The 24,451-nt window shown below is 41.0% G+C and overlaps 2 protein-coding genes and 1 pseudogene across 3 annotated transcripts; all 3 read right to left on the reverse strand.

Annotated features, from left to right (window-relative positions):
- Osgin2 (oxidative stress induced growth inhibitor family member 2) lies at positions 1–24,424 on the reverse strand. Of its 2 annotated transcripts, none has more exons than XM_052716797.1 (6): positions 22,992–24,424; positions 10,934–11,088; positions 8,356–8,492; positions 7,322–7,513; positions 4,040–4,131; positions 1–1,781 (listed from the first exon to the last, which is right to left on the reverse strand). In XM_052716797.1, exons 1-6 carry the CDS (start codon positions 23,042–23,044, stop codon positions 746–748), a joined length of 1,665 nt encoding a protein of 554 aa, XP_052572757.1. In that variant the 5' UTR covers positions 23,045–24,424; the 3' UTR covers positions 1–745. The 2 variants fall into 2 exon arrangements, with proteins under 2 accessions (XP_052572757.1, XP_052572759.1); XM_052716799.1 differs by lacking the exon at positions 22,992–24,424 and adding an exon at positions 22,504–22,689.
- Positions 11,106–14,503, reverse strand: LOC128096803 (tubulin alpha-1B chain-like; annotated as a pseudogene).
- Positions 14,504–22,490, reverse strand: LOC128096804 (60S ribosomal protein L39-like). Its single transcript, XM_052716800.1, has one exon. It carries the CDS (start codon positions 18,950–18,952, stop codon positions 18,797–18,799), a length of 156 nt encoding a protein of 51 aa, XP_052572760.1. The 5' UTR covers positions 18,953–22,490; the 3' UTR covers positions 14,504–18,796.
- Positions 24,425–24,451: the final 27 nt, after the last annotated feature.

The raw sequence follows: 24,451 nt of genomic DNA on the forward strand, positions 1-24,451 counted from the left end.
TAAGTAGTTCCGTCCACAATTTATTGAATTGCAAATCAGATTCATTAGATGTTATGGTGGCTAAACAGAATAAATCTCTGAAAAGTACCTTGGTGGATTCTTGGATGTCAGCATTATTAAAATGTTAAATTACGAGAAAGTAAGGATATCAAATACTTACCTATGTTTCAACAGTAAAAATATTTTTAAAGACCATCATACTTGGTAATAAATTAGGTTTATATAACTGATAATTTCAAAATAAATAAAACCTGAGTTGAAAATGCTTCCTCCTATCCTACCCCAGCATACATACTTTACAGCCCATGTTCATTTAGGCCAGTGGACTTCAAACTGCATTCAATGAATACATAACCCTTGGGGATCTTATGGAAGTGCAGTCAGCCTAAATTCCTAATGAGCTACAGAGGAAGCTGATGCTGCTGGCCCTTGGACATCCCTCAAGCAGTAGGTAACCCAATATGAATTAAGTATGATTGCTGTCTTAATGACTGGCTTTATAAATGCCAAGTTAGAAAAGAGCATTCTAGTTAACTGAAAGCATGATGGATACCAAGTTGGCAGTGTTTGGATTTGTCTGAGTGACACTTTTGATACACTTTAATACAACTTGGGACACCAAGCTTTGCCAACTTTGGAAGAGTGACAGCGGAGGCCCTCCCAGTTCATTCAAGCCAATACACTGCAAGCCACTGTTAAAAATCTTTAATGGGTAAGCGTCCATTTAAATTACTGTAAACCTTCCTTAAGCTACCCCATCTCCTCCTCCTCTTTCAACAAACAAATGCTGCTTTTTCTTCTGTCTTGTAGCCAAACAGCGTGTAACACCCAATGCCCCTCCCTTTAAAAATCGAACAAAATTGTCTCCAACCAAAGGGCCCAAAGCAAAAAGGTTGGCTTCTTTCACACACTCATAGGTGTACGCATCAACCTCCACGGGGTTACCCTTGCATGTTATTGGCTGGCTTGAGTTACGGCCTAGGTAACGCCCCTGTTCCTTCAGAAACGCCAGGTTAGGATGAGAACCTATTAGGACTACAGCTGCAGACAGCTTAAATACTTTCTTCAATCCAGAGACGCTCTGAAGAATGCATTTCATGTCTGACTTAAAGGAAAGCACACGGTGCTCAGGAAAGCTGGTATAATCAGATAAAGGATCTGAGTCTGCAGAGTATGACTGAGTACACATCATATGATAGACTTTGTGATACTCAGGATACAGCTTTTGCGGAAGCTGTTTGAAAATTAAGCTTGGATCAGTTACTCGTCTGCGAAATGCGTGGATCACAGGGATATTGTTGTTGTAAGCACACAGTACTGCATCAGCTGCAGTAAGGCCGGAACCTACAATCAGCACTGGATCCGGTCTGCCACACAATTTTCCTTTGTTTAGAGCAGCTCCAAATTCAGGCATTGAATGAAACACAAAAGGCAACTCTTCCCCTTCAACTTCCAGGTGGGCAGGAGAATCCAACGTTCCGGTTGCAAGAGCTACATTCTCAGCAAACAGGCAAAAGGGAACATGAGAACCTCCTGCTATTCGCTGGTAGCCTCTGATTTCCCAGTTTCTCTTGATAAATTTTGACTTCTGGTTCTGTAAATGCTTTGTTGAAATATCTCTGTCTTGACTACCATTACTATCACCTTGATCTCTGTAGAGTCTTGATACAGAGGTTATATAAGTATTCTCTCGGAAATTCTTCTGAAGACCCATGACATTTACATAGTGTTTGTAGTAGCGAGCTATTTCCTCTGGCATAACACGGTCCCCCTTCAAGTTCCTGTAAGATGAAAAAGGAAAATACCCTATGAGGAGACCATTTTCAGTTTCGGATTACTTTCCTAGCTAGTAAGCTTTTATATCTTAGCTCTTTCAAGACGACGTTAGATAAAAATTACCCTCGTATGTTCTCACATTTTCTCACCCTAGTCAGAATGGCAGTCATTAAGAAAACAGATGCCAGCAGGGATGTGGGTGAAAGGGATTACTGCTGATAAAGGATACACACTAGTTGAGTGACAATGGAAATCTGTATGGAGGGTCCTCAAAAAAAACCAACACATCTTTCATGACATCTGTTATAGCACTCAGGTATTTATTTTCCCAAAGGACTTCAGGTCAGCATATCACAGAGATTATCTTCACATCAGTGCTTATTTCATTACTAGTTACAACCTAAAGCTATGGAACCAACCTAAGTGTCCAGCACAGAAATCAGGTAAAGGAAACAGAACATATAAAAACAATGGCTCCCCGACGCTACCCCGCAGACATAAAAGTCATGCAACAGGAAAATATATGCAATGGAGACACCATATTAAATGAATGAAGCCAATCTCATTTGTGGGTCCTAGATTTTAACAAGGTACATAGATCATTTATGCATGCGTATATGGCAGGAAAACAAGTCAACTGTCTAGGGGATCAAAGGAAGCAAGTGAGAAGGGACATGCTTGATGAGCTTTCAATTAATAAATGGATTAAAATGTAGATATCTGAAAGATCAGCCTATTTTATCTTACTACTGTAATTTAGATGCAACATTAACAAATTACTGTACAGGGGGCTAGACAGATGACTCAGCAACTAACAGTGCCCAAGTTAAGATCCCAGCACAAAGCTGGGCACAGTGGCACACACCTTTAATCTTCTGTGAAATTCAGAATGACAAACACTTCTGAGTAGAAATAAAAGCAAACCCTTTCCCTTTTGCTACTCATTTGAACAACCTAAGAATATGATTATCAAATAAATTCAAACAACTTGACTGATTTTGCAACTTCAAATTTTCAACCTCTACATATTTCCATTTTAAAAAGTCTAAAGTGAATGTTTCAAAATTTTACTTTTTGCTCTGTTTTTTATGTTTTAGTAGTGTTTCACCTGCGTGTATCTATGTGCACCAAATACCAGTCTGGTGCACATGCTTGTCAGGAGAGTATCGGATCCCTTGTAACTGGAATAATGGATGACTGTGAGCCACCGTGTGCTGGGAACTGAACCTGGGTCCTCTTAATCACTGAGCCATCTCTCCAGCCCCCTGAAGATTTAATCTTAATTAAACTCATCATGATCTAGATCTCAAATATTTTAGAATTAAGGAAAATTTCTACAGATTAAACATGGTTGCTACCTAGCAGGAAGTCAGTTACTCAAACTTTACATCTCTATTCTAACAAAGATTAAGTAAATTCCTGCTTTAACTTACTTCCATTAGTAAAATTAGATATTCTGCATTAGCAATTCATATCTAGTTTATACATGTACCTGAAAATGATAGGGCTTTTTACATTTCTCCTTTTGAATTTTATGTTCTTTCCCCCAAAATGAGTAAGACTTGTATTCTTACAAGAAGAAATTTCTCAGTCCTACTTAAAGTATTTATAATTAAATATTTGCCTTCATGTTCAAGTAGCCACATCCCATGTTTTAGTTTATCATTCTCAATGACCAATCATAATACACTACTCTTCACTCTTCAAAAATAAACACCTGATGTGGTGTTCACATTTAATTCCTGAGGACTTAATCCTGGCAGAGGCAGACAGATCTCTGTGAGCTCTACATCAGTCTGGTCTACATAGTGAGTTCCAAGACAACCAAGGCTATGTAGAGCGTCTCTGTCTCAAAAAACCAAACTAAAACAAAACCAAACCACTTTAGGTTAGGTATACACTAAGTATAAACAAATAGATAGATACCCATTAAAAAACTGACACAAGTTTGATAAAATAATGCATAGGTAGCTGCACAGGTAGAAATAATTCATACGTAGAAAGTAACAGAGTGATTTAATATCAAAGATAAATTCTGATTAACAAGGTTACAGGAGGGCCCCTGTAAACAGTTCTTTACGTACACAAAGCATTATAGCATCCTAAGTGGAAACTAGCTCATAATCACTGTTTCACAAAAGAATTTTTATTTAAGAAATGTATTTCTATTTTATCTAATATAGGATTAACAGACACTGCAGAAATTTCTCACAGCCCCCTTTTCTTCACATATCAAAAAATTTTACTATAGTTTGATCTTTACCTTCGTTTGCTAGACATCCAGTCTTTAAATTTAAGTCCAGGTAGCTCCATCCAATTTCCAAAGCTGATTGTCAACATAGAGCCTTCCATATTCTAGTTGGAAAGTACAGTTAAAACAATGCAATGAAGCAATATTAACCTGGTGAAAGCTAACACGTCTTTTTATATACACATTCATATTATATAAAATATGTTCACAAGAGTCCAAAAGAAAGAGTGGTATATAAACACTATGGATTTTGTTTTCAGACACAAACAGTAACAGTCACATGACAGAAAAGCAGGTGCACTTGGAGCTAATCCTAGTAAGTAAATTAACCCATTTTCAGAAATAAAAGCATCTTATGTTTTCCCACTTATAATGCATTTCCTCTGAAACTTCACCCTAATAAGACTTTCATACATTTTCACCACTTGGTGTTACCTTTAGTTATACATTTATGAAACAAATTACAGCACTGGCTTTGGTCTCTGATCAGGATAATTAAGATATGCATGTTAAACAACAAAGCAGCATTTGTTACTTCTTAAACAAAAGAAAAATGTTCACTAATTTCCAAAATTTTGTTTATTCCTCTTGGTAATTTTTATAGATTTTTTTTAAATTAGAAAACCACTTTTCTCTATCAATTATAATTTGAAATCTGGTCTAGGCTGGATATAATATAATCACTTTCTAAAAATAGAAAAATAAGCAGTGGTTGCCTGAGAAACAGATTTGGCACTGGGGTTAGTGTTATCATTAAAGAAGTAAACCTCTCAAGCTTTCTCAACCTACTTCGCTCAAAAGAAAGCAAAAAAGCCAAGGGCCAAGGCACCTACCCACTCACCAGCAAGCCCATTCAGCTCTTATTCTCATAACTTGCCCTGGTTCTACACAGCCCAGCACTGAGAAGAGGCATATTATAATACATTTTATTCAGTCACTTGTATAATTTTTGAGACAGGGTCTCGGGTATCTGGTTTGTTTATTTATTTATGTAATTTTTAAAAGATAACATCTATAATTTTTATATTTATTTATTTTATGTATACAAGTGACCTGTCTTTACGCACACCAGATGAGGGAATCAGATCCCATTACAGATGGTTGTGAGCCACCATATGGTTGCTGGGAATTGAACTCAGAACCTCTGGAAGAGCAGTCAGTGCTCTTAACCATTACGCCATTTCTCCAGCCCCATTTACGTAATTTTTTAACATAAGGTCTCATATTTGCCAATCTGGCCTTTAACTCCCCTATGTAATGTATATACCATGAATGCCTGCTGTCACTGGGATAACAGTGTTCTGAAAGGGGCAAAAGTGACAGAAGTACTGACCAAGAATATGTGAAGTGGTACCTCTTAAAAGATGCAAATGGGTTTTGAGGAGTGTACCGTTAGAAAAGGAGAATATTCCAGGCAAAATATAAACTGATATGACAGCCTAATAATGAAAAAGAACATCAATGTCCGTCAAGGAATTAGAAGAAACTGAACCCTGTGTAAGAAGTGTTGGACTCTGCAAGGCTGGTTCAAGGTTTTACATCTCTAAAAATGGCCAGTCTCTGCACAGCCTCTCAGATGATTTCTAAGCCTTTGGTATCTTCTACTTAATGAGTGTGTATTTGCATACCTGAGCCTTGGGTAATACTCTGCCTCTGTGACCATGTAAGTTTATCCTAACAGTGTGATTTATGGTGATTACTAGTGCATTTGAGACAGCGGTCTGAGTGGCTGAGGTCAGACACTGCTTGCTCTCACACACAAATCTATATAGAGATAGGGGCTTTAGCACAGTTGATAACAATACTTGCCTAGCATACACATAGCTGTGCTCTGTCCCCAGCACCCCATAAACTAGGTATGGTGGGACACACCTGTAATTCCAAGCAGAAGTTCAAAGTCATCTTTGCCTCACTGGGAGTTCAGGGCCAGCCTAGGCTAATGTATCCATCTGTCTATGGATACAAAGCATAAACAAGTTTCCCTGCTTGGCAGCTCTACTTGCAGACTGTCATTCACCATTGCCTGTTGGGAGATTTCAACACATCCTCACCAAAGAGCAAGACTGAAGGGCAAGAGCAGCAGCACAGGACAAAGGGTTAAAGGGTAGGAAACTCGCGTGCTGCTGTGGTGGTCTGAATGAGAACGGCCCCCAACAGGCTCATATATTTGCATGCTTAGTTTGCTTAACAATTTGGAAGGTTTAGGAGGTGTGGCCCGTAGGAGGAGGTATGTCCCTGGGAGTGGGCTCTAAGGTTTCAGAAGCCTATGCTGGACCCAATGTCATGCTCTCTCTGCCTGCTACCTGTGGATACAGATGTAGCTCTAAGCTATTCCTCCAGCACTCCTGAATGCTGCCATGCTCCCCACCATGATGACAATGGACTAAACTTCTGAAACCGTACGCAAGCCCCCAATTAAATGCTTTCTTCTCTAAGAGTTGCCTTGCTCATGTCTCTTCACAGAAATAGAACACTAAGACAATCACGAAATTGGGTTCTAGCCAGGGTTTTACAGGCTCCGGAACTGTGAGAAATGTCTTTTGTTCAAATTAAACCTTTTGTTTACAATATTTTCATTTAAAATCTTGAAAATACATGGAAATAGTGGCTGGGGACATGGCTCAGTGGTTAAGAGCACAGGTTTGTTCTTCCAGAGAACCAGGGTTTGGTTCCTAGCACCCACATGGCAGCTCCTAGCCATCTGTAAGTCCAGTTCCAGGGGAACTGACACCCTTTTCTGGCTTCTGTGGGCACCAGGTGCCCACATACTGCACAGACATACATGCAGACAAAAAATTCATACTCATAAAATAAAATAAATATTTCCTTTTTAAAAAACAGAAAGAAAAATATATGGAAGTAATAAACACTGGTTTTCAAAACACCCTGTGAAATTTTTCTAAGCTCTAAATTAAGGAAATTTAATTTATTATGAAAAATGTACCCTTCATTTTTTTTCTATACAATTTAGAGGGTAGTACACAGACACACTTATTCAAAGACTATCATTAACAAAAATCTGGCTTAACTACCTATAGTTAGTGTATGCTAAAGACTCAAGTTGTAAGCTGGGCATAATGGAGACACCTTTAATTCCAGCAATTGGGAGGCAGAGGCAGGTGGATTTCTAAGTTTGAGGTCAGCCTAGTCTACAGAGTGAGTTCCAGGACATCCAGGGCTATACAGAGAATAGAATAAAAACAAAACAAAACAAACAAAAATCAAGTTGGTTTTATTAAGGCAAAAATATAATAAATACCTCAATATACACCAAAATGTGAAAAACATACTTACATGCCATGCCCCACCAGGCGGGCCTTTACCAAGAACTAAGTGAGGGATATAATGGTGCTGTTCCAATTTCCAGTGCAGAATGGATGGGTAGTCATAGCCAAAGTCAGCATCTGGATGAAGAAGTGTGTCAAAAAGTACTGCCACTGGATTGGATGATCGGCCCTCCAGACCCTCAGACAGGTATTCTAAGTCCTGAATGAAAGAGAAAACAAACAAACAAAAAAACCAAAAATGTGAGCCTAAAAAGTCAAGGCAATTATGTTAATAAAGGACATGCCAACTCAGTAGTTTCCAGAGTTAGAGAACATATATTTTCCTTGAGCTCATTCATACGAGATTCCTTGGCAAAATGAATATAAACAATGTTTAGATTTAAAACAAAGCTTTAAAAAAAAAATCCTTATAAGAGTTGAAGATACCTTTGTCATACAAATGCCAACTAGGATGTAAAAGGTGGCACTTCCCAAACTGATTTCAGCACAGAGAACATATCAATCCTTTCCAGCAGGGCTCCCAGGAATATTCAGTCACGACAGGGCTTTTTCCTCACAAGCACCAGGACCTGAGTCTGGTCACTAGAAGCCACATGGTAAAAGCCAGGTGTGGTGGACCATGCTTATAACCACAGCACTGTGGAGGTGGAGATGGAGGACTTCTCCCACTCACCGGCTAGGCAGCCTGGTCTACTAGGTGAGATTAAGGCCTGAGAGACCTTGCTTCAAAACCCATAGTGGACAGCTTGAGAATTAACACCCACGGCTAACTTGTGGCCTACATGCAGGTACACGCTCATGTTCTCACATAAACCTGCACCACAGTCACATAAAATTTTTTAAAACTCCACTAGGATTTGGAAATTTTTGCTCAAATATTCAATATAATTTAGATATGACATCAGAATATATTTACAAAGCTAAAATAAATAGCATTAATTAGAATGAACGATTTACAACAAAGAAATAATACTTACATAAATAAAGCTAATCTTGTTTCAGCATTAAAATATCTTTTAAAACTGATAGAACAAATAATACCTGATCAACAATGGAGAGATGTCTTGCTTCTTCTAGTTTACTATGTAGGATTGTATTTGGATGTATTGCTTCAGATGATAAATATGGTCTGTAGCCTGATAACATATACGAAAGGCATATTCCTGAAGGTCCATTTCCTATATTTTTTTTTTAAAAAAGGAAAATGATGTAAGTTGATCCTCTTCTGGCTTGGCACTTCCCCTCACCTGTTCTTCCTTCCGTAATCACCTTAAACCTACATTCACAAACTTCTGACCTCTGCCTTCTCTCTCAGTGTCTTTCAGTATCGTGTCTACTTAAGGCTTCAACTCTGTGCTACTGACTTCCAAAAGCAGTTCCCTAGGATGACCTCTTCTTGAAAACTACACGTTTTTATAGGCTATTTCTTTATTACAACTGCTGTGGAATTAGACAATGGGCCAGAGAGACCATTTAGCAGGGAAAGGCGCTTAACACTCCGAGTTAAACCCCTGGAACTCACATGGCGGAAGGAGAACCAATTCTTGGGAGTTGTCCTTGTACCATGGCATATATGCAGGGACACACACACAAATTAAAAAAAATAGACATTCTAAAAAAATCAAATAGCCGGGCGGTGGTGGCGCACGCCTTTAATCCCAGCACTCGGGAGGCAGAGCCAGGCGGATCTCTGTGAGTTCGAGGCCAGCCTGGGCTAATAAGTGAGTCCCAGGAAAGGCGCAAAGCTACACAGAGAAACCCTGTCTCGAAAAACCAAAAAAAAAAAAAAAAAATCAAGAAAATTCACTGGTAATATCCGCAAATGCAAGAAAAGCCATTTGACAAACCCCAGCATGCATCCAGGAGTTAAAAAACATGCAGGAAATTCAAAAGAGGAAAACTTCTTCAACATGACAAAGAACATGTGTTTTAAAATTACAAAAACAAAAAACAGATACTCATCATCATGATGGATGGTATGAAGGAATGAAATAAAAGATACACAGATTGGAGAAGAGGAGGAAAAAAAAAACACTGTTTGAGGGTTGGGGATTTAGCTCAGTGGTAGAGCGCTTGCCTAGCAAGTGCAAGGCCCTGGGTTTGATCCTCAGCTCCAAAAACAAAAAACAAAAAAACACTGTTTGCCAACGACATGATTATCTACATAGAAAATCTCAAGTGTCCTCTCAAGATCCCAGAATAAGCAATTATGGCAAGATTGAAGGATACAAGTCAATACACAAAAGTCAACTACTTCCTCATACCAATGAAAAAAGTGGAATTTGAAAAAAAATACACTATCATTTATATTTATATCAAAAGAGAAACATTTTAGCATAATTTTAACAAAATATGTATAAGAGCTACATAAAGAAAACCACAAAATTCTGACTAAAGAAATAATAATTTTAAAAAGGCCTAAATAGATGAAAAGATATTCCATGTTCACAGAGAGGAAGCCTCAAAATGACTGTATGCTGTTCTTAACCTGATCTACAGACTTAATGCAATTCCAATAAACAACTCAATAAAGGTAAGAATTTTAAATATCTATTCTAAAACTATTTAGAAAGGCAGAAGGTTCAGAATAGCCCCGACAATGCTATCTTGAGACAAGTCTTGTCTGACTTCCTCAAGTTTGAGTACTAGATGGAAAATATAAATAGCAGGAAATTAAATGAATATAATTATCAAAAGTTTTAAAAATCTGAATTACTGAATACCTTAATTTTAATAGTTGTACATCCTATCTGTTAAGATGATACAAAGAATAGGAGTGAAATTATATTTTAGGTCATTATAAATATTACAGTAGAGCACTATAATGTCACTTTCAAATAGCATGAGTTACTAACTTACAGTCGTCATTCAGTTTACAGGTATGTCTACAGGTGTCAAACCAATACCACAGAGCTCTAAGGTTGAAATCCAATAATAAAACATACAGAATGGCCCCCACAGAACTCTAATAATACTGGTCACCATTAACGGCTAATATCAGTAATTCAATGAAAAGCTATTGCATTCCAACATGGACTCTATCATACAAGCCAATCCTTCTCCAAAGACTTGGTAATGGTTATTTTTTTTTTTTTTTTTTTTTTGGTTTTTCGAGACAGGGTTTCTCTGTGTAGCTTTGCGCCTTTCCTGGGACTCACTTGGTAGCCCAGGCTGGCCTCGAACTCACAGAGATCCGCCTGGCTCTGCCTCCCGAGTGCTGGGATTAAAGGCGTGCGCCACCACCGCCCGGCGGTAATGGTTATTTTAACATAGCAAACAACTTAATACTTTATAATTCTGTCCTTTATTATCTGCCTCCATTCACAGAAGCATTTCCTTATACTTTTGTCTTTTGTCCTTTTAAGATATTTATTAATTGCCACATGATAGTTGTACATATCTGTGAGGAAAAGTATGGCATTTTAATGTGTGTATACAATGTATAGTGATCAGATCAAGGTAACATATACATCACTTCAGATACATATTGTTATTTGTGGTAGGAACATCCAAACTGCTACTATTTTAAGATGGGGAGCCTTTTCAGTACAATGTAAGAACCTCAGAATTATAAACGCCGTAAAAGTAGTAACTAGCTTTAAGAAATATAGTAACTTACCAATTATTACCACAGGTAACGTCACTGATGAATCTTCAAGTAAAGAAGTTTCTTCAACTAATGGCATTCCTTTAACTTTCGGCCCCAAATTATCACCAAAATATTGCACTAAAGAATTAAAAATCTCTCCTTCAGTTTCAGAGTCACTATAGTCTCTTTAAAAAACAAAAACAAAAGTAAAAGTATAGTTAATTTAGGTGTTATAAAATCCAATTTTGCTCACATTTTACATAGGCAATAAAATATCTATCAGTTGCACAATGCTTTCCAAAGTATAACATTTAAGTCCATAAATCTGAAGCAGCCATTTATCTCATATGAATATCTTGTAAGCAAGTTCACTCCTGAGTAAGCTTGTTTCCAGGCTAGGGAAATAGCTTAGTTGGTAAAGCGCCTGCCTGCATCAGGACCTGAGTTCAGTCACCAGAAACCAGAGAAAAGGCTGAGCACTTTGTCAGATCCCTGGGGCTCACAGGCCAGCCAGTCCAGGCCAGTCGGCAAGCTCCAGGCCAGTGGATGAGCCCATCTAGAAAAAGTAGGTCAAGTGACCCAAGGCTGTCTGTGTCTGTGTGTCTGTCTCTCTCTCTCTCTTACACACACACACACACACACACACACACACACACACACACACACAAAGCTGCTTCTACCAACCAAACACACAGGATTATACTTGAGATTTTGTAATTCCTTTGAGATGCCTAGGAAGAGCTAGTTTCCCCTGTACTTATTTTTTTCCTCAGTCAGGCACACACCTTTAATCCCAGCGTTTGGGAGACAGAGGCAGGCAGATCTCTGAATTTAAGGCCAAACTGGTCTACAGAGTGAGTTCTAGGACAATACAGAGAAACCCTGTAAGACAGAACTAGTCATAGATTCTTTTTTATTACTTTTATTTCATATGCATTGGTGTTTTGCCTGTATTTAGGTCTGTGTGAGGGTGTCAGATCCCCTGGAACTAGAGTTACAGTTGTGAGCTGCCATGCAGGTGCTGGGAATTGAACCTGGGTCCACTGGATGAATAGCCAGTGCTCTAAACAGCTGAGCCATCTCTCCAGTCCTACTCACAGATATTTTAAGGAAAGATTATTGTGCAGAACTGGGCCTTTTGGTAAAAGAAATGAGGTCCACACATTTTCAAGTAAGGAAAGACCTTAACATTGACTTCCAATCTTTATTTCCCAACTGCCTCTCTAGAAACTAGTTTTGGTATTCTGACATGTTCATTCAACAAATGTACTCAGTTAAAGCTGTTATTTTTAGACTACTTCAGAGTACAATCACCTTATTACTTTTCATCTTTAGTCAGCAACAGTTATGTCTGAGGGGTAGGGGGAGAGCCCAAGACCAAGCCACAAAATCCCTCCAATCCCAGGCCATCCTGGAAATCACCCCCCACCCCAACCCTATAAAAAACCCAGTCATCCTCCTGGGTTTTTCCCTCCCAATACATTTCTTGTGTGAGGTTGTTGTGACATGTGACTTTCCCCTCAGAGCTGTAACACCTATAGTAAAGGGTTGATAAATGCAAAGAATTCCAGACAGGCCTTTCACGTCCCTGTCACCTTCAGAGGCCCGATCCCACTTGTGATAGCTAATCTCTACTATGAATCTGACTGGATCTGAGGAATTTTTCTTGCTCAGATTATTTGAAGCATGAAGACCCACTGTCAATGTGGGCCACACCTTCTAGCAGGAGCCCAGATAAAAGGACATGGAAAGAAACTTGCTTTTTGCCTGCTTTCCTTCATCTTGCTGGCAAGTTCATCTACTACCCTGTTGCCACAGCATTCCTTCACTGATAAAAGAACCAGTTTCTTCAAGACTCCAAGATAGACTGAAGACCAGCAGCTCTCCAGGAGTCTTCCAGGACTTCAGTGCCAGAGTGGGACTGTGGAGACTGCCAGTGACATGGACTGAACAGCTCTCAGATTCTCCACTGATTCTTTCCCAGTTTGAAACAGCCATTGTTGGACTACCTGGACCATGTAAGTCCATCTACTAAATCCCCTTTTAATATATCCATTCCATCAGTTCTGTTCTTTTAGAACTCCAATACATTAGCCCAGGATAGAACAAAGTTGTTAGATACACTAAGCTTTCCTGAGCTCTAAAAAGAAAAAGCTGCCCCTAAATGCTTATAATCCTCCTTTTTTTTAAAGACAGGGAATACTTTATTTAAAACCCATCAGTGAAATGAACAGTTTGGGTCTATGACAAATCATTCATGTTTAAAGCATAAGTCAGGAACTGTATGAAAGCACACATTGCCACAGAGAAATTAACTGATCAGACCACAACTTTTTATGGATCAGAATAAACTTCCCTGTAAAAGCAGCACCTTTGTACATTTAATATTCCTACCCTTAAACAGAATCCACACTAACTTCCTCATAATCCTTCTCTAGGGCAGCCATGTCCTCATGGGCCTCAGAGAACTCTCCCTCCTCCATGCCCTCACCCACATACCAGTGCACAAAGGCATGCTTGACATACATCAGATCAAACTTGTGATCTAGGCGTGCCTAGATCTCAGCAATGGCTGTGGTGTTGCTCAGCATATACACAGCTCTCTGGACCTTAGCCAGATCTCTACCAGGTACCACAGTGGGAGGGTGGTAATTAATGCCACAAACTGGATGCTACACTTGGTCTTGATGATGACAATGACAGCAATGACATCTTTGGGAACCATATTACCACAGTACAGCAGGCAGAAAGCCATGTATTTACCATAGTAAGGGTCACATTTCACCATCTGGTGGCTGGCTCAAAGCAGGCACTAGTGATCTCTGCTACAGAAAGCTGTTCATGGTAGGCTTTCTCAACAGAGATGATAGAGGAGTATATGGTCAGAGGGAAGTGGATTCTAGGGTAGGGCATCAGATTATTATGGAATTCTGTCATGTCAACATTCAGAGCCCCATCAAGTTGGAGGGAAATGATAGAAGACAATGTGTGATCTATCAACTTATTTAGATTAGCGTAGGTTGGGTGCTCAGTGTCAAGGCGTCTATGACAGATGTCATAAATGGCCTCATTGTCTACCATGAAGGCACAATCAGAGTGCTCCAGGGTGGTGTGGATGGTGAGGATGGAATTGCAGGGCTCAATTACAGCAGTGAAGACTTAGGGAGCTGGGTAAATAGAGAAGCTCCAGCTTGGACTTCTTCCCATGATCAACAGTCACTCCTTCAGCAGGGAGGTGAACCCGGAGCCAGTTCCCCCACCAAAGTTGTGGAAAACCAAGCCCTGAAGACCTGTGCACTGGTCAGATAGTGTGCGAATTCTGTCTAAGACAAGGTCAATGATCTCCTTGCCAATGGTGTAGTGGCCAAAGGCATAGCTATTGGCAGCATCTTCCTTGCTTATGATGAGCTGCTCAGGGTGGAAGAGATGGTGGTAGGAACCAGTGTGAACTCTTTCAATAACTGTGGGTTCCAGGTTTACAAACACTGCCCAGGGCACATGCTTGCCAGCGCCTGTCTCACTGAAGAAGTCAGTGAAGGAGTCATCTCTTCCCTCAATGGTCTTGTCACTTGGCATCTGGCCATCAGGCTTAGATGCCATGGTCCAGGAGCTCCCAGCAGGCACTGCCAATCTAGACACCAGCCTGGCCAGTGTGGATGGAGATGCACTCACACATGGCTGCTGCTCTGCGGCTCAAATGGATGACAGAGGTGAGCAAGAGGTATTGCTTAGAGCACAACTCTTAAGTAGTGATGTAAGAGAATCTGCTGTTTATCGTCCTCTTGCATAGGGAAAGCAGATAACCTGTTAGCATGGCTGTTAAAGGTAGCCCATTCTCACATGCAAGCCTGCCTCAGGAGTGTGTTTATGCTCAGTCCACCCCATTCAGGATCATTCCACCCACACCTCTGTCGTTAGATCCAGATATATCTGCTGCTTTCCTATTTCTGCTTCTTGGCAACTACACTAAACTTGAGTATTTTTTCCTCTTGTTGAGATATTTTTCTACAGGGTTTCATAAAGCTGAGACTGTCCTCAACCACAGTATGGAGCAGAGGCTGGCAATGAATTCCTGATCCACTTGCCTCTACTACTCAGGTACTGGAATTATAGGTGTGCAATGCCCAGTTCAGCCTAACTTGTGCTTTTATTATTATTATTGCTGTTATTATTATTTACTCATGCTGTGGGGCGGGGGGGGTTGCAAATATGCGATGGTACTTCTGAATAAGTCAGAGGACAAAATGTGGGAGTCTGTTCTCTCCTTCCACAATGTGAGGCACAGGGATCGAGCTTAGATCATTAGGCTGCACCATCTCTAACCTGAACGTTTTATTCTCTGGTCTGTTCTTCATGCAAAGGAGAAACCCGACTTCTTTTGCAGGCTTCCGACTGGTCATTTGGCTATCCAAACCCCATTTATATTACTGTTGTTGTAAAGGTCACAATTCTGTCTTGGGAGCTGCAGATCTTCCTTTTAGTGTTTTCCAGCCATCCTTACCTTAAACATTGACACTCCCACAGATAAAACCTGAGAAATATAAAAATGATATTATGCTACGATTTTGGTAACTACAGAGACCATATATTCTCTCTCATAACTGGATCCTAGCTTCTAATTTTAGTGTGGGCATTTATGTTGGAGTACATGTAAACTAGAAAGAGACCCATGAGAGGGGAAGATAAACCTTAAAGGGTATGGGGCACACTAGAACAGCTAACACAAAAGTAGAAGGGTGAATTACTGGAGGTAGAAACATTTCATTGGAAAGGAGAGCAGGGAGATGGGAGAGAAGTGGAAGAGGGTCAAGCAAAACTAAGCATGCATGGAAAAGCCGTAAAGAAACATAATAGTCAGTAAGCTAATTTTAAAATAAAATTAAGAAATGGGGTGGGGCTGGAGAGATGGCTCAGCAGTTAAGAGCTTGCTGTACAACATGGGGACCTGAGTTTGGATCGCTGCATCCGTAACCAGACATAGTCCCTGTTTGCCTATAATCCCAGCACTGAAGGTAGGTAGAGACAGGAGGATCACAGGAGCTTGGTGGCTGCTATAGCTTAGCCCCAAAGCGCAAATTCTAGGTTCAGCAAGACTCTGCCTCAAAGACAGTAAGGTAGAGATATAGAAGGGTATCCAATACCCTCCCCTGGCCTCCACACACCCCTCCACCAACATATGCAAATTTGAAAGAGTTTAAATAGCACTACCCTATGTGGATAAATAATGCTTCTCCCAGAACCCATAGGTTGTTGAGTGAAAATCCCAATGCCCAGAGGTTAGCTATCTACCTATAGCCAAGAAGGCTTCAGGGCCCCCAAAATAATGCAAGTAATTAACACTGCTGTTGACAATGCAACAGAACTAGATGGTAAGACCTACTGCTGAAGATATCGCATGTTGTGGTTACAGGATAAACAATTCAAGCTGTAACTGGAAAAGATGGTTCATCCAGTCTGGCTAGCCCTCACAGTAACAGAAGGGGGCATGCAGGCTGCTGAGAGAAAATGGTCAACATCCCTACTCAGCTGTGGACCATGCATGCTATACTACTGCCTGGCCAGGCAAGATTACCCACTGCTGCAATGGTGGCAGGTTTGTTCTGGGGGCAACAAACTGCTTTCTGGTTGAAACTGAGGCCTTCTACACAGAGGAAATTCACCTTTGGTACTGTAAAGTTAGTAGAAGGCTCATGGCTGGGAAGGTCATAGGCCTAATGGGGAAGCTACTATGTTTTTGGTTTCTGTTGCAGCTGCTGGAAGTGGTGGTGGCACCCCCCCACACACACCCCCTGGCCGGGCTAAGTGGATGTGATGTTCTTGTCAAACTGGCTTCTAAATAACTGTGCCCACAGACTAGCGCTGCTGTCAGCTCTGGTCAGAGAAGCTTCTTTTACGGTAGGCAGCAGTTATTGTAGAGACTCGTAACTGTTCAAAGTGCTGAAAGTAAGTGACTGGTGTGCTCAGCCACGCCTGGGACATCTACCTCACTCCCTCCAGCCATCAGGACATTACTGAAAAGAGGGCAAATAGATTTAACAGGCAGAGAACGGGTTAGGATGCCACAACTTCTGTATTCTGTGCTCACATCACCTCTGACTACCTGCATGAGACTGGGCACATCCTGTCATGGTTTGGAAGGCACTCAGAGGCTCCACCTAACAGGTGGAGACACTCAGGGTCTAAAGGCAGTTAATGTTGCTGAGACAGAGAGAGAGATTTTCTTCAGTGGTATAGCCACTGGTAAAGTGGCTATGCTCCAGTAAATAACTTCTCATCCATGTTCCTGTAAGCAAATCTAATAAAACTCATCAGGTCTTCACCAGACTTAAAAATAAGCCCACAGATACTTTCTCAACTCTACAAATAAATGCTGTGAAATGTGCTGCATGGCTCAACTATGTATGACTTAAACTCCAAATCACTTCCATTTAAAAGAAAACTAAAAGTCATATTCTGGGTGACTCATTAGGAGCAGGTCAACATCATGAGTCAAGATGTTTCAAGAAGTTTGAGAATTTTAATATAGCTATCAATTCCTAAGTAAATACTTTTTTATTTCACTGGATCTGCCCCTGCCCCCTCATACTGAATGTGGGTGTGCACGGGCACACGTGTACATTGTCTAGAGGTTAAGACAACTAGAAATAAATGTCCTCTGGAATTTCTGCTAATGAAGAAAAATCAATGGCTTTCAGGAGATCAAAGAATAAGAAAAGAAGAGAAGAGGTTATTTGAGGGGCCCAAGACCAAGGTAAATGGAGGAAGCATTATTAATTTTTTTAAATCTTTAATGTGATATATTTAACCTATTAAACACCCTTTTAAGGAGTCTGGTGAACATGTGGACAAGTATATTCTTTTGTTTGCAGGGATCCAAACTGCCCTAATACTTCGTGCTAAAACTAATGTTCACTTGCTGTTTTTGTGAGGTCCTCATCAATAAATCCATGTTTTCCAAAATATTCAATTTTTTGTAATTAACACTAGTTTCAGGAAAAAAAATATTATTAGCTTTTATTCTCTGTGTGTCCCCAGTGGATGTATACAGGTTGAGTGATGGTATGCCCGTGTGCAGCTTGGACGCTAGAGGGGGAAGACATCCTGTTCTATCACGTTGCCTTATTACCCTGCTTCATGATTCACTGAATCCTGAGCTACACCGGCAGCCAGCAAGCCCCAGCAACCTGCCTGCCTCCCCAAATCCATAGGTCATAGGCACACATGGCACTTGTCCTTTACACCCTGGTTTTAACAAGACTGTTGGAGATTTGCGCTCAGGTCCTCATGATACACAGAAAGTACTCAACCACTGAGCCATCTCTCCAGCCCTCCCTAAAATTATCATCCCCTCCAACTAAATATCTCACCCGTAGCTCTCCATTATCCCAGTAACAATGCATGGTAGCTCTGATTTTTATTCCCCTAATAATATTAACCATCATTCCATGTATTTGTCATTTATTCTCTCTCTGGCTCTTTGTCTTTCTCCAAATCCTTCGCCTGTTTTTAAATTTGGCATAGATGATCTTTTAAGTTTTTTTTTATAAGTTCTGGATTCGAGTTTCTTCAGATACATAGTTCGTGAATATTTTCTCCTATTTTGTGGGTTCTGTTTCACTTTTGTGCAGGGGTGTGTGTGTATGTAAATCAGGAAACAAATTTTGAGAGTCAATTTTCTTCTACCATGTGGGATCCCTCTGGTCACAGGCTCAGCAGCAAGCACCTTACCATCTTTTTTTTTTTTTTGGAAGGTTCTACATTTTATTACTGGACAAACTACTCCCCCAACTTAAAACACGACCAAGTCTTCAGGTTAAAATGTTGAACTCCACGTGGTAGGATTGCTTGGTGACCCACAATTCAGTATAAACTGTCTTGCCATTGTGTGAATCCTTACAGACCCGGCTTTGTTCTCCTCCAGTGTCTTCTCTTGGAGTTGTACCTTATTTTGTTACCAGTTTTCATCCGAATCCACTGAGGAATAGGACGATTTTGCTTTTGTTTCTTGGCCAGGAATCGCTTGATTCTGAAAGTCTTATGAGAAGACATGGTGAGAAGCCAAGTCAGGAGCCCACCGCACGATGGAGGAGGAAAGGAGAAGAGGAGCGCATCTTACCATCTTGATGGTCTAGTTCTTCACTTTCTTGGCATTCTTTAGGTGCATTTGAAGTTCGGACCACTCCCAGTGCACCTGCTCTTCTGTTGCTGTGCTTTCAGTATCATATGTAGTAGATGACTGCATAATTCACCGCCACAAATGTTAACTGTGTTTTCATCTAAGAATTTTCTGATTTCATTTTGTGCAATGTGTGCAAGTAGACAAGTTCATTCTTTTGTTTGTGTAGAATCTTTGTGGGGAGCCAACTGAACCACAACTGCTGAGACTAATGTCCATTTCCTGTTTTTATGGGGCCCCGAATCAAAGACTTAATTCACCAAAAATGAAATGATTTCTGGGCTTTTGACTTCATTCCATGATTTATACTTATGTTTATCCCAGCAGCAAGTTTTCTTGATTATTGCTGCTTTGTACTAAAATTTGAAACCAAAAATGGTGGGTCCTCTAACTTTGTTTTTTTAACCTTTGAGAGACTATCCTGGGTCCCTTTACTTCCCATATATCAACTGGTACAAAACAGGCAGTTTATTTTTATGATACTGCACTGGTAAGTAGATCAATCACAAGAATATGCAAATTTTCAGTCCATCAACATAAAATACCCTTCCAGGTACAGTCATGTTTGAGTGAAGATGTTCTGAGAATGCACCAGGTATTTCCATCCCTATGGTAACACTGAGGTTTTTTTTTGTTATTTTTTTCTTAGTGTTTCATTACTTATGCTAAGTGGAACTATTTTGTTTTTTTGATTTTCTTTTTTTTTTATTTTTAATTTTAGTTTAGTTTAGTTTTTTTGAGACAGGGTTTCTCTGTGTAGGCCTAGCTTTCCTAGAACTATCTGGAGACCATGCTGGCCTCAAACTCAAAGATATCACCTGCCTCTGCCTCCCAAATACTGGGATTAAAGGCATGTGCCACCACTGCCCTGCCTATGGAACTGTTCTGCTAATTTCACTTTCTGATTATCCAGTATTGCTGTATACAAGTATACTTCACTCTTATACATCAACCTTGTATTCTGAAATACTGCTGAATTTGGTGTGGGTCTCAAGAAGTTTGACTCGGGCATTTCCTAAGACTTAAGGATAAAAAGAACCAAAGGTTTGGCAGCTCTAAATTCTCTGTACATTAGCTTACATGAATTACATGGTGTAGGTAACTCCTTCTCATTTCTTAGTCATTAGTATAATTGTTCTGTGTGGCAAACCATGGGCAATACATTTCCCAAACTCTGGTTAACTGGATTTGCCTAAAGCACTAATGAAACGTGAGTGCGTTAGTAACTATGCACCACCTGAGTTAGGAAGTTGCTGTTGCTGTTACGGTTTTCAGTACATGTGTGCTGCAGTTCAGGACTATGAACAATGTTCATTTGTACCTAGATTGCCAACTTGATGAATATTCTATTTAAGGCAAACTATTTTGAGGTTTGTTTTTTTTTTTTAAATCCACTGTTCCTTTATTCAGGACACCAATAAAATTGCAAAATATGTAAAATGACATAAAGAAACCAGTAAAGAACAGCATTTTGCATGCATGCAAAGATGTTATCACACTGCCAGACATTAAAGAACATTTGCTATGACTCTGGAAGCCTTCCATTTTGTTTTTGAAACATTGTAGTCCAAAGTTTCTAAACAAGATAGCATAGGCATAATATTTGGTAATTAAAAAGACTTAGCTCAATCACAGCAACACTTTTCAAAACAATCAAATACAAATGAAATGCCTTTGCACCTCAATTCTAAGGGAATTCGAACCACTATTTTAAGGTTTTATCAAACTGACACTACCATATCAAAAAAGGTTCTAATGTGCCAAACAAGGCAGTCTCACATTTTATTTTCCAGAGTAGAAATGTGAAGTTTTCTCCCTTGAAAAATCCACGTGCAATTCTATCATAATGCCTATTGATGTACACTTTGGAGAAACCCCCAAATGCAATCACAAACTGTTTTTGAAAGCTGCACAAAAGACAGCATTTGTGCTGAAGATGTCAGCTCGATGGTAGAACACTTGCTTCGGTAGCAAGGCCCTGCATTTCATCCCCAGCGACACAAAAATAAGTGAATGGAAACACACAAGACTAGAAACGTTCCTGAAGGAGTTGGCAAACAATCTTTAAAACAATAAAATAAAATAATCCTGGACCTAACAACAGAAGAATTTTAACGACCATACAATTAACAATTATAATGTAGTAGGCATGCTTTCTTCTCTCCCTGCAACAAAATGTAGCAAATACTTTTCACTCCCTCCCCAAAGTTTCTTATCACAGAGAAAAGCATATAGTATTTACCACATAGCCCCAAGAGTATGAATTCGGAGCTTTCTCCTTACAATTCAACAGTATTCCAAAGGTGTGTACTAGTAGGCTTTCAGAGGGGTATTTCTAAAAGGAATGTAGTTTTCCGAGGGCTTCAAATTTTCACTACAGCCTGCTTTCTACCACTCAGAGTGAACCGTTTGTTACAATCTGTCTAGAAGTTATTTATCTAGCAACCTATGACTTAAGACTTTTAGGATCTAGAATTTGGTCTCATTACAAACTCACTAAGCTTGTTTCTATTACAGCAGGAGTCTGCGCTTTCTCTCCCCCTCGAATCCCTTTTACAGCCTCTTCTGTGAAAGTTATTAAATACACATTGCACTTATCTATATTAAATAATAAGCTCCGTGATTTGTGTTGATGCCAGTCACAAATACTGCGACGTGTGGTTCACATTTATAATGAAGGAAATGTTAGAATTTTATAGGTTAGTTATATTAATATCCTTTCCACGCAAGTTAATGGTCCGCCGAAACTCTATGAGCCTCTATTAAACAACTCTTAATCAGTTTCTTAAAACAAAACAAAACAAAAAACCTAAAAAACAAAACCCAAGTGTTACACATCCTTATTCTGTAACATTCATACATGTAAAACAGGGTTCTGGAGTCCTTACTAAAAGTAACATTTCTTCACCCCACTGTTAATACCCAGTTTCTAGTACTTTTGATCTTTTCTGTGATTCTCTGAAGTGTTGGTCAGTTGTACTGAATCTAGAACACACAAGCGTTCATTCATATTTAAAACTATTTTTCTTCTCACCTTGGGAAACTTTCATCATAATTTGAGTATAAAACTGCCACTTCCCAATTCTCTCCACGGTTTAAAATGACTAACATCTTAGTAAGTCACAATCCGTAGTCACTACAGGACTCATTCTTCTCTACTTCCCTTCAAGCCAGCAACTTATGTCCCCGGATTTTTAAAAGGGAACAATTTAAAGGAGGCTCTTCACGGATTCTCACATTTACCACTTACGCAACCGACTCATCACCGGCCTAGCCACTCTCGCGGTCCAGCGACAAGAAGAGGGAACAAGAAAAGAGTAGGGTCCCCGGAGCTCTGAGCGGCGCCGGCCCAGCGGGCGGCGGCCGAGGAGCACACGCGGCGGAGCGGGCTCCGAGCCGTCCCGGGGGAGGGGGAGGAAGTCACCTGAAATGACCGGCCAGGGAGCAGCGGCAGCACCACACAGGCATGGAGAGCGGCAGCGGTCGTCCCGGCGCGCGCCTCGCCTGCACCGCGGCTCACCGGCGCGGGCGTCCGTCCCGGCACAGCCGTCCGTCCCGGCACAGCGCCTTCCGCTCCTCCCCGCCGCCAGCGGCAGGGCGGGCGGCGCAGCGGCTGATGAGCGCCGCGCGGGGGGCGGGACCGGGCGCCGCGACGGCGCCGCGCGGCTCCGCCCACCCGGTGCGGCGCGCGGGCGAGGCCGCCGATTGGTGGAGCCGCGGCGGGGGGCGGGCCCACGGAGGGAGACGCGCGCGGCCGCGGCGCTGCGAGCGGGTCATCACGAGGCCTACGCTCAGGGCGTGGAGTGGGCGCCCGGTACCCGCGCCCTGGGGTGGCCGAGCCGAAGAGACGGGGCTTCTCCCTCCGGCCTGCGAGTCTCCCGAAAGCCCTGGAGTCCCGCCACGAGAACCTACCTGAGCCCAGGTCCTCGCACTATCTCGGGTGCGTCCGGCCGCGGCCCCCGCATCGCGGTCACCCTGAGAGTTCCGCAAACCCCAGGTGCCCCGGCCGCATGCCTGGCGCTTCTCCTGGCCGCGTTCAGCCTCCCTTCTTAAAGAGCGCGGCCCCCACATTCCCCAGGGTGGGGAAGGCCTCAGCCCTGCAGAGACATTTGGGGAAAGGGGCAGGGCCAGAAAATGTTGTGAGTTCTTCCAGGTGTCTGCGATTCCATTGGCAGCCGGGAAAATCCTGAATAGGGAGTGCATCCTATTTGGTATTTGTCCAAAGTTAAAAGGTGGGGGTAGACACCCTAGAAACAGTTGACTACCTGCTGTTCTACACAGACAACGTTCCCCCTCCCAGTAAGTCATGATTGTTTGGGACAGTTAAAACGTGTATGTTTATGTTCTTAAAAGAAGTACTAAGTTTTATAGAATGCTGGAGTCTGGATTTTTAAGAGAATCATCCTGGCAGAGCATGGTGGCGCATGCCTTTAATCCCAGCACTGGAGAGGCAGAAGCAGGTGAATCACCATGAGTTCAAATCCAGCCTGATCTACATAGGACAGCCAGGGCTTTATGAGAGACCCTGTCTCATAAAATAAAGAAAGAACACAGCCTGCTTCCAGGATTCCATATCTAAAAGTGTATACACCGGCTTTTTAAAACTTTTTCTCCTCTTTGGAATAATACCTGTATGACCATTATTTTTTACTTTTAAAGTGTTAACGGTTGTGAAGGAGAATTTCTGGAAAGAAGCTGTGTCTGCAGAGACTGATGGATTATAACTGCAGTATACAGTGGAAAGTTTGGAATGCTACAGGTCCAGAGACGAATTACCTTATCTTGGGCTAGTTCTAGCATTGCAGAACAGCCATTACTTGGCCACCTCTATGTGTGAACTAACATCTTGTGACTAGTAGATAAAATACCTTTTGGAATCTATTAACTTAGCAGACCACTAGCTTCCGTCAACCAAAAGCTAAGAATGCAGTTAGCTAGCATCCTGAGACTATAGTAAAGCTGTCCTCGTCTTGCTACACCTGCCTCTCCGATGTACTTTAGTAAAATATATGAATGTACTTTAAACTTGCCTTGGTTTCTTCGTTCTGTAAAACCTCATAAAAACTGCTTCCACTTGGAACATGAAATTTGAGGTCATTTAAATCTGTGTTCCCAGGCAATGGTCACTCAAAATAGCTCCAGAATAATTTCTTCTTATTCCCTTTAAGAGGAAAGCTGTGTGGGTTTTTTTGTTTTTTGTTTGTTTTGTTTTTTGTTTGTTTGATTTTTGCATCAGCGATGTGGCACATAATTTTATGTTTCTTCTAATATTCATACTGTTGTCCTTTTATACATTTTTTTCCTTTATGGCTTCGTTTTACATTGTAGGGCTTTTCAATAGTTGCAGAAAAAATAAAGTGGGTACATCAGAT

The sequence above is a fragment of the Peromyscus californicus genome, unplaced genomic scaffold (genome assembly GCF_007827085.1).
Source record: "Peromyscus californicus insignis strain IS unplaced genomic scaffold, ASM782708v3 Scaffold_5__1_contigs__length_169319896, whole genome shotgun sequence".
NCBI lineage: Eukaryota > Metazoa > Chordata > Mammalia > Rodentia > Cricetidae > Peromyscus > Peromyscus californicus.

Bases quoted from the DNA above. Each gene is read 5' to 3' on its own strand.
- Osgin2 (XM_052716797.1), bottom strand. From the start codon at position 23,044: ATGCGGGGGCCGCGGCCGGACGCACCCGAGATAGTGCGAGGACCTGGG. The intron at 8,493-10,933 runs GTAAGTTACTAT...AAAAAAATATAG, and splicing joins GTTACCTGTGGTAATAATTG to GAAATGGACCTTCAGGAATA. The intron at 7,514-8,355 runs GTATTATTTGTT...TCTTTCATTCAG, and splicing joins ATCTCTCCATTGTTGATCAG to GACTTAGAATACCTGTCTGA.
- LOC128096804 (XM_052716800.1), bottom strand. From the start codon at position 18,952: ATGTCTTCTCATAAGACTTTCAGAATCAAGCGATTCCTGGCCAAGAAA.